This window comes from Balaenoptera borealis (assembly GCF_965194805.1).
Source record: "Balaenoptera borealis genome assembly, chromosome: 6".
Lineage (NCBI taxonomy): Eukaryota > Metazoa > Chordata > Mammalia > Artiodactyla > Balaenopteridae > Balaenoptera > Balaenoptera borealis.
This window is the reverse complement of record NC_138863.1, coordinates 39,225,278-39,235,885: the sequence shown is the minus strand read 5'-3', so window position 1 is coordinate 39,235,885 and position 10,608 is coordinate 39,225,278. Positions and strand designations below refer to the sequence as shown.

Below are 10,608 nucleotides of genomic sequence, written 5' to 3'. Positions count from 1 at the left end.
GTTTCTCTGTGTGTCTGCCTGTGCTTGTCTTTCATATTCAAATGGGTTTGTTGCCAATTTTCACATTCCTTTTGGAAACACTTTGAAAACGTTTCGACTTGAAAAATTCAGAATTGAATTTCTTTAAGGGAAATAGGATCTTTAAAAAATATTTTCCTTACATTTTCACAACCGTTTAAAATCCATATTACATACATATTACTATTTGTTTAGTTGTCTAAGAATTACAAAGACAAGTTTGAATTTTTGTTTCTCTTTTGATGTTAGATTTTTTTTTTCCTAAAAGACATGACTATAAACTCTTGCAAAGTAATTCATTTTCAGAGTTGGCATTTGCCTGAAAGTCTCTCAAAAAATCTACGGTTTTCCATTTTTTCATTTTGTTGGTCAGGGAAGAGCACTGAGTGTCTCTGAAGACCCGCAGACACGCCTCATGGCTTAGAGTTTTGGGAAATTCCCTGGCTGGACTTTCCTGTCGAAGTCAGTAGACCATTGTTACTTCTTTGACTCCAGTGCTATAATCTGTTTTCTCCTAATTCACAATGCAAAATAATGGCCATTTAAATCATTACATTACATTCTTTTTAGAAATACCTCCCCTTTTGCCAAGATAGGAAAAAAATATGCTTTCCTGTTATTTGCACCTGAATCACAATAAAAAATAGACAGTCTCCAAATAGTACATCTTATCAGGAAGTAAATCTGCACTTTTGACATGAAATAGGAAGCATTTTATTTGGAATGTACAACAGTTTGTTTGTGGGAGCTAAACAACTTTGACTTTAAAAAAACGCTCCTGAATTAATATGGAATTTTGGGAGCTGTGATTTTTAACAGGCTGTTTTTGCAGAGTCACATGTTTAAGTTTGTATTCTTATAAATCACTTTAATACTAATGAAATATAGTTATACTCCTAGATGCAGCATAGTGTCATGGGAAGATCAGAGATCTACAGTTGGATAGACTTGGGTTTGAATTTCAGCTCTGCCAACGAGTTGTGTAATTTGCAGTGAGTTATTAAAAATCTGCCACTCAGTTTTCTCACCTATAAAATCAGAATCATATCATTTGTTTCAGAAGGATATGAGGATTAAATGAAATCACAGAAACATGCTTAATACAATGCCTGGCTCACAGTGTTTGACCAATTAATAAGATATATATTGTTAGCTACATTTCATTACCATCAAAAAGATTTACTCCAATTGCCTTCATTAAACTGCCAAAAGATAATCATGACTCGTGGAAACTATGAGATAACAAAGAGATGATAAAGCAGGTGTGTGGCCACATGGCTTATTAGAAACAGTAACTCGAAGGGGCTCTGTTATATTAGAAAAATAAAGATCTTCCTCAACTTACAATGGGGTTACATCTTGATAAACCCCTCGTAAACTGAAAATATAAGTCAGAAATGCATTTAATACACCTACCCTACCAAATATCATAGCTTAGCCTAGACTACCTTGCACATTCTCAGAACACTTACATTAGCCTACAGTTGGGCAACACCATCTAACACAAAGTCTCTTTTATAATAAAGAGTTGAATATCTCATGTAATTTATTGACTATTGCACTGAAAGTGAAAAACAGAATGTTTGTATGGGTACAGAATGGTTGTATGTGTATAGTTTTTTTACCCTCGTGATCACGTGGCTGACTGGGAGCTGAGGCTCACTGACACTGTCCAGCATCAGGAGAGAGTGTGGCACTGAATACTGCTACCCTGGGAAAAGATCAGGATTCAAAGTTGGAAATATGATTTCTACTGAAAGTGTATCACTTTCACACCACTGTAAAGTCAAAAAATTGTAAGTCAAACCCTCATAAGTCTGAGACTGTCTGTACCAGTTTTAGGACACAGAGATAAAACCGGTTCAGAGTTTACAACTCTTGTTATTACAAACTCTAGAATATATTGGGGGAAAATCACCGAATCAATCTTTGCAAGCAAACACTTTCTTTGATATAATAAACCACTTCAGAATTGCATTTAACATAATCTATATTACACCTTCCTTACACCAGAGCCTCAACTTAGGTCTCAAGAACAATGTTTTACTTTTTAAAAAACTAGGGGCTTCCCTGGTGGCGCAGTGGTTGAGAGTCTGCCTGCCAATGCAGGGGACATGGGTTCTGCCCTGGGTTCCGAGCCCTGGTCTGGGAAGATCCCACATGCCGCTGAGCAACTGGGCCCGTGAGCCGCAATTACTGAGCCTGCGCGTCTGGAGCCTGTGCTCCGCAACAGGAGAGGCCGCGATAGTGAGAGGCCCGCGCACCGTGATGAAGGGTGGCCCCCGCTTGCCACAATTAGGGAAAGCCCTCGCACAGAAATGAAGACCCAACACAGCCATAAAGAAATAAATAAATAAAATAAATAAATTCTTAAAAAAAAAAAAAAGAACTGAACTAGCATACTGAAAGTCTTAGGAATGGTTTAAATATCTATCTTGTGTAAAACATTGGTGTAAAAATATTAACTGAAGACTTAAATCTGTTATAGGGAAAGGGGAGGAAGAAGAGAAGTATGTTTTGAATGTAATTATCATCCAGACTTTGTGTGTCAGATGACACGTAACATTCATTATCCCATTAGACTAAAGATGGTACTTCTTTTGGGTGAAATTTAAACATTTTCATTTCTTTGGTTACCAACAAGGCTGAGAATCTCTCCCCAAGTCAGCTTGTTTGTAACATTTCCCATTTTGTGATCTACACGTTCATCTCCTTTGCCTATTTACATTTTCTTTAAAAATTGTTTTTATTGTGATAAGATACACATCACATAGAATGTATCATCTTCACCATCATCAAGTACACAGCTCTGTGGCATCAACTACATTCACGTTGTTCTGCAACCATCACCACCATCCATCTCTAGAACTTTTTCCTCTTTCCAAACTGAAATTTGTACCCACTGAACACTAACTCCTATCCTCTCCTGCCCTTGCAACCACCATTCTTTTTCCCATCTCTATGAATTTGACTACTCTAAGAACCTCATGTGAGTGGCATCATACAGTATTCGTCCCTTGTGACTGGCTTATTTCACTTAGCATTTTCCAGGCCCACTTTGTAGCATGGGTCAGAATTTCCCTTCTTTTTAAAGCTGAATAATATTCTATTATTTGTATATACTACATTTTGTTAATCCATTCATCCACTGATGGACACTTGGGTTGTTTCCATCTTTTGACTATTGTAAAAAAGTGCTGTTATGAACACGGGTTCCAATTTTCCTACATCCTCACTGACACTTGTTATTTTTTGGGGTTTTTTTTTTTTTTTTTGATAATAGCCATCCTAATGAGTGTGAAGTCAACTTATTATTTAAAACTTCAGGACTTCCTATTGATTTGCAAGAAACACTACAAAATAAAGAGATTAATTCTTGTTTATCTCTAGCTAATCTTTTCCAGCCTCTTCACCTTTTTATTTAGTTATGCATTTTATTTACAGAGCAATATTAATCTGGTTACTTGTTACCCATTTTTGATACACTGTCTTTCTTCAGCATGTTGCTGTGATAAGAAACGTTGAAAAGATGATCTCTAACGTTTACACCTAATAGAAGGTTTTCATTGTCTATTTTTTTCTTTTGGTAGTGCTGGTATATGAAAGAGTATGACAGATCAACTTTTGGGACAACTCTTAAAAGAGTAACTCATTTTATACAGTTGTAATCTTGAATAGATATGTGTGAATTCATTTTTGTGAACTGAATCATAGTGGGTAAACTAGGAAATAAAATAATTCAAGCAAACCCTTTATCTAGGTAAGCAATAATCCATAATTAATGTTTTACTTGCTTAGGACAGGACAGGACTGTAGGTGTAGTATATCTATCACATGGTAGTTAAGCCTGTTCCTTCCCTCTTGATAACCAAATACCTTCCCTTAACTGAAGGTTAATTTTACCTAGTCAAGAATTAACAAAATGGCCACATACATGAGAATGAGAATTCATAAATAGTAATGTTTGAATTCCCCAATTAACTTCTTACGCATACTTGAACTGAATGATGAATTTTAATTCACTGTGGTCTTATGGTAGGCAGAGTTCTAAGATGATCTGCCATGACCTATATACCTTTGTATAATCCCCATCATTTGAGTGTGACTGGGGACCTGTAATTTGTAACCAATGGAATATGGCAAAGGTGAAGGTATGTTGCAGATGTAATTAAAGTCTCTAATCAGTTGATTTTAAGTTAATCAAAAGGGTGATGATCCTGAACAGACCTGACCTAATTAGGTGAGACTTTTAAAAGAGCATCTAGAGATCAGAGACTCTCACTGTTGCTAGATTTGAAGAAGTAGGCTGCCATGAATTCTATAGCTGCAGGCAATGAATTCTACCAACAACCTAAGGGAGTTTGGACACAGGTCCTTCCCTAGTTGAGCCTCCAGATGAGAATGCAGTCCAGCTGACATCTTGATTTCAGCGTTATGAGATGCTGAGCAGAAGCCCTGGCTAAGTTGTGCCTGGACTCCTGATTCACAGAAACAGTGACATAGTAACTGTGTGTTGTTTTAAGCGGCTAGACTTGTGGTAATTTGTTATGCAGCACTGGAAAATCACTACAGGTCTCAATGTAGTACAACAGTCTAAGAAAAGGTAGTTAAGTGTGATATAGTAGCATCATCCCTATCAAGGGCAGGCAGTGGGGCCAAGCTGGGAGTCAACAGCCGTCCTTTCATTCTCCCAGGTTTCTGAGTAAAGAAAGAGGAACTCTGCATGTCTCTGCTGTTCAGTAACTCATCCATGAAATCCATAAGCCTGGGTACTCTTTCTTCGACAGTTTCAGTTCTCAACACGAAAAGAAGGACTGGACAACTTTTTTGATCCTCTTCGGTCATAAGACATAATCGCCATCACTGATCCATAACCTAAGGCTATCAATGCTTCCTAAATTACATCTGGGTGCATAATAGATGGTTACCGTAACAGAACTTTCCTTTTGAATAAACTGAACGGCTCCCCTAGAAGATGTATCATGAAGATGGAGAAAGTATATATTGTTGAAGGGGAAACTGTGCAGAAAGGGTAAGTGGTTTTCCCAAGGTCAAATCAGGAATAGGACTGCAACCTTGGGTTCCTAGGGGAAGTCGAACATTAAACCGAAAGCAGGGAGACTAATGCTCTTTCACTTTTGGGAGCCTGACTGTTAACTTCATCCCACCCCTGACTTTTAACTGCTAGTCCTCAGCCTCCTACCAGATTACATACATTTTGACGATAGGAATTAGCAAAATAAAGCTTCAGATATTTTTTAACTGAATGACTCAATCAAAATATACGGGTACTCCAGGGAAAATGGTCCAGATTGGGTCAGTCCAGAAAACTCTGAGAGATACCAGGGGATTTTTAGGTGCTCAAATCATCTAGTTCTATCTCACGCTCACCAGAAAGCAGAGATACTCAGAGAGATATGGTGAAATTCATCAGAATCACCCAAGAAGCTTGTTTACAATGGAGATTTTGGGGTGTACCCCCTGAGATTCTACTTTAGAAGGTTTGGGGTGGGCCTAGGGATCTGCATTTTAACTATCACCCCAAATGAGTCTGATGCAGGTAGGCTCCACTAGCGGAGAGACGTCAATTGGATTAGAAATAAGATATCTACATTGGCTATTTGTTTCTTTTTTTTGAATTTTTGAATTTTATTTTATTTATTTTTTTTATACAGCAGGTTCTTATTAGTTATCCATTTTATACATATTAGTGTATATATGTCAATCCCAATCTCCCAATTCATCACACTACATTGGCTGTTTGTACCAGTGTTTTGTGTGCTTGCAAAAATTTCAAAACTCCTTATAAACAAGACAGCATTGCTAATAAGGAAATTGAGGAATAGTGTGGTTAAATAAATTGCCCAATATTTACCATCAACTTGCTGTATGAGCCAAGAACAGGGGGGAAAAAAAAAAAGCAAAACAAAACACAATCCTCTGAGGCTTTTCACACCCCCTCTCCCGCCCCATTCCATGTCCTAAGAAAACTCTAGCAGAAAATAACAGAAGGGCCCTTGGACTATGTTGATATTGGCAGCAAAAGCACATCCAGTTATTCAGTCTCAATAAAAGAACATTTTTCAAATCTTTCAAAGCCAGCCACACTAAGGCTGTAATGAGTTTACCTCATTTTCATCTATGCAGCCAGAAACACTCAAGGAGGGCAGGTCTGAACTGGTCTTTGGGAAATCATGCTGGCATCAATATAAAGAAGATTTAAAAGCCCTCCAGACATCTGGTCTGACTTAATAGATCTCTTGGTGCTTTCTGGATTCTTTAAATGGTAACCAGAAGGTCACATGCTCAACCCTCTTTTCTTTCCTATAGATAGACAAGTCAATTATCCAAATCCAATGAGCCCAAAGAATCACAATTACATCTAAAGTTTCATCAATCAATTAACTGATTAATGTATTTCTGTATGTGTGTATGTATTTATTAATTTATTCTCCATTTCCCCAGAAGTGATTTTTGGTAGCTTATAAGGACTCAAAATATGAGGCAAAGAAGAAATTACAATCAGGATTTTAAAGAGAGAGAGAGAGAGTGAGAGGTGAAAAGCATGGGCCTCATTTTATCTAGTAGATATAGCCCGAGAAATAAAATGTATATAAATCGAATAAATTTTTTTAATTTGCATTATCATTTAGAATGTGTTTTATCAGTACTCTCTTTCTTTTTGATTGGCAGTGGTGCCTAATCCTAATTTGTTTCCTTACTCCTATTCCCACCTTTTCATTAAGTAATTAATCAATCAAAAACAAATACTTATATATGTATATGTATAGCTGATTCACTTTGTTATAAAGCAGAAACTAACACACCATTGTAAAGCAATTATACTCCAATAAAGATGTTAAAAAAAAATACTTAAAAGCATTCTGGAAAATTCCTAAGGGATACTAGAGCTTATCTCTTTTTAATGTCATGATTTCTTTGGAAATGTGAGCATTCCTGACCGAGTTTACGTGTCAAGTCCAAATTTTCCTCATCTGAGATAGCGCCTATAGGCTTCCCCACAGGGGAATCAGGTGCTGCCGCAGTTCTGTTGGCAGGGAAGGCTGGAGGGAGAAGCAGAGTTGGCCTGGAGCTGGGCTATGAGGTAGGCAAAGAGGGACTCCCTTTGGGCTCTCCAGGGCCCCCTAATTCAGGGCCCACTGAGTGTTCAGGTAGCACCCAAGCACTTTCACCTGCAGACCCTCTTTTATTATGTCCCCCATTGAAGACCCCATATTTTGAAAGCTTGTCATTCCTATACAAAGTACCCTGATGAACAAAAATTAATTTTTCAACTTACATTTCATTTATTCCTTCATTCATTGAACAAATACTTGCTGAGGTCATACTGCATGCCAGACACTGAGCTGTCCCCTGGTAGATGAGGAAGAATAGTCTGCTTTCTGCCCACAAGAAGTTTGCACTCTGACAGCAAAATACGCAGGCAAATGGGACCCACTAAAGGTTATGCAGTCTGTGCTCTGTACTAGGGGATCTGGCTGGGGCCAGTAGGCACTGTAATCCAGCCTACCTTTGGCTCTGCTCACCAACCCATAATCCCTAGCTCAGGGCTGCATTTCTCCAGAAAACTGTAAGAAACTTTTCTCTAATCCAAAAGATTCATATGGGCTCTCAGTGGCCCTGCACACAATGAGTTACAAGTCTGCTCTGCAGAGTCAGGAAAGGCTTTATAGACGACACTATCTGTGCCAAGCCTTGAAGGATTTATAGGTGTGTAGGGTTTTTCTGGATCAACAACAAGAAGGACGTTCCCAGCAGACCGCCCGGAAGTGTGAGGAAGCATTGCATCATCAGGAACTACAAGTGCTTGAGTGATAGGAGCCAAGGTTGGACGTGAAGACAGAGAGGGAGGTAGGGTCACATCAGGAAGTGAGGTGTGCTCATGCAGAGACCTTTCCCATCTACTCCATGCATTAAAGGGAGCTAGTGACTGGGTGTGGAGCTTGATATGGCACAGGTGCCATTAAACACACCAGGAATAGAGGAAATGGGCATGGCAGATGATGAATTCGGAGCTTGTAATCAACATGAGAAATACAAAGTTACCAATCACACAGAGTGATAAATTCAACGGAAGTAATTCAGTGATTGTTTTGTTAGCCTAGATAGATTTATTAACACAAATAAAGGTATAACTTTTGTTATGATTTTTTTAAATATTCATAATTTCTTTAGTATCCCAATTAATACTTTCTTAGACCATGAGATTTAGAGCAGGAATTCTCACTAAGACTAGTTCACAAATATCTGGGTAACCCATGGTGGCACAGCACAACCCCGACCTTCACCAGGTGTTCAATAAATGTGAATCAATGGAAAGGAATTCTAAGGCACTTACTATGCCCACTACTCGTGTGTCATATACCATTTGGTGGCAGTGATGTTGGTTATCTATTCATTTAAATATCTATTACTTCCTTCTATGTGTTTTAAAGTCCACATGGACAGAGGTCAATTTATGTCTCCCATAAAGTTTTGCATATAATAAATGCATAATGAGTATCTAAAGGCTTGTTGGAGGAATTAGATTTACTAACTAATTAATATCTTATTCTAAAGTCTCATTAGGTTGTCTTGGTTAAAATGCATCTGGATCTATAAATACAATGTGGAATGTTCCCACAGTGGGAATTCCTGCATGGGGGATAATTAACAGAAGAAACTCTTCAAACTATGCCTGGTAATCAGGTCACTTCTCACCTGTGGATGCCCCCTGGGAATAGATGAAAAGTACATACTTTTCAAATGTAGGAATTTAAACCCGATAGAAGAAAACCCAGTAAGGAACAGTTCCAGAATGAGAACTCTTAGAAGCCCAAACAAAATATAAATATCCTGGGTGGATGCAGCACATTTCTTGAACACCTAAAGATTGTAAAATGCCATGCCAGCTCTGAAGGCTAGGGATTAGGGCCAATAGTCAAAATAGCTGAATTTATTGAATAATGTGTCAGGCATCATTTTAAGCACTTTGTACATGTTATCTCACTTAATCTTCAAAACAACTTTGTAATGTAATTATCAGTACCAATCCCTATTGTTCAGATGAGGGCATAAAGATACAGAAGCGATATTGGCATATCTTGTCTGGAGTGGTCCAGAGTCAGACCTGAAGTTTAAGAAGTCACTAAAAATACTGAGTACCAATTATGCACTACGACTCAGCACGAGGGGCAAAACCACATTCAATTCAAACAAGGTCCTTGTTCTCATGGGGTTAGATTCTAGAGGGGGGGAGATAGACAGTCAACAAGTAAACCAATAACTAAACACAATGACTGAACTGAAGTAAGTCCTATAAAGGAATTAAGGTATGACAGAGTGGCAGGTACACTGGGGGCAGAAGCCTGGAGGGCCTTTCTGAGCACTGAGCTGAGTCCTTAGGGATGAGAAAGCCAGCCCCATGCAGAACCAGCAGAAAAGAGTTTGGGCAGCAATTTCCAGAGTCTTGAGGCAGAGTTAAGTTTGGCACATTTCCTCAAGAAGGAGGCTGGTGGCCGTAGCTGGCGGTGGGAGAGTGTGTGTGTTGAGGTTAGAAGAGTGGACCAGAGCAGGCCACCCACCTGGTAGTCCTTGGCAAGGAGTATGGATTTTACTCTGAGGCACTGGAGGGGATGAGCAGGAGAGGGAGGTGATCTGGAGATTTCAGAAGCTCACTCTGGTTGCTGAGCACAGGACGAACTACAGGATGTACGAACAGAAGCAGGTGTGTAGCCAGCAGGCTGCGGCAGCAGCCCCAGTGGAGAGGGGCTGGTGTAGTGGACTAGGGTGGTGGAAGGAGATGAGCCCAAACTAGTTTTTGGTCTTGAAGCCAAAGAGGAGGGGATAACCATTCCTTAACAGCTGTAACGTCTGTCACTCACAAACACACACTTTATGATTTATAGTTGTTGTGACTTGGACGACTCTATTCTGTTGGCAGCAGCAATGCAAACTAATTTCATTCCGTTCAGTAATTACAAATTATTTCAGTAGTATTTTACATTCATTACTGGAGTCCTTTTTCAGGCAAAGTACGTTTTACGATCATCTTACCCACTTCCCAAAGTAAAGACCAATCCAAAAGGTGTAGCATATTTAAGGATTTTTAATAAGGTAATATTCCTAGTCATCACTGGTGTATTTTCATTAGCACGTGCTGATCCAATGGCAGAATACAGTAAAACCTTAAAATATTATTATAAGATAGTATAAATTGAGTAGGTGGGAAGAAAGGGAAAGGGTGGAAGAGGGCCTTGTATCAGAGATTAAATGATGGAGCAGACTGCTGTGGGACAGTCTTCTGCCAACTCCCTCTCAGCCAAGGCACTTCGGCTGACCAGCAGGTGGTGGGGAACTGGGAGACCAAGGGGGGACGTCCCAAGGCAGGTGCAATACGGAAAAGTGGTGGTGTCACCAAGGGATCCTCCCAGTGTCCATCGCCTGTTCTGGATTTTTTTTTAATTAAAGAAAGTGACACCAGCTCCTCAGTTACTTTCCAATTTCCAAGCTGATAGCTCCAGTAGACAATGCTCTCTGTACTAGAGGAGGAAAAGCTGAATTATTGATAACATTGTAAAGCAGTATTTA

At 39.1% G+C, this 10,608-nt stretch overlaps 1 protein-coding gene across 5 annotated transcripts in view; it reads right to left on the bottom strand.

Annotated features, from left to right (window-relative positions):
- HECW2 (HECT, C2 and WW domain containing E3 ubiquitin protein ligase 2) overlaps nt 1–10,608 on the bottom strand; it is a 433,539-nt gene that overhangs the window by 16,451 nt on the left and 406,480 nt on the right. For 3 of the 5 annotated variants that reach the window (XM_082397294.1, XM_082397295.1, XM_082397299.1), the window contains one exon: nt 25–10,559. The exons of 1 other annotated variant lie outside the window; for it this stretch is intronic. In XM_082397294.1, the coding sequence (XP_082253420.1) occupies nt 10,280–10,559 (280 nt within the window). In that variant the 3' untranslated portion in view covers nt 25–10,279. Of the gene's footprint in view, nt 1–24; nt 10,560–10,608 lie in introns of those variants that run through there. One more of the 5 variants, XM_082397297.1, reaches the window with a different exon arrangement.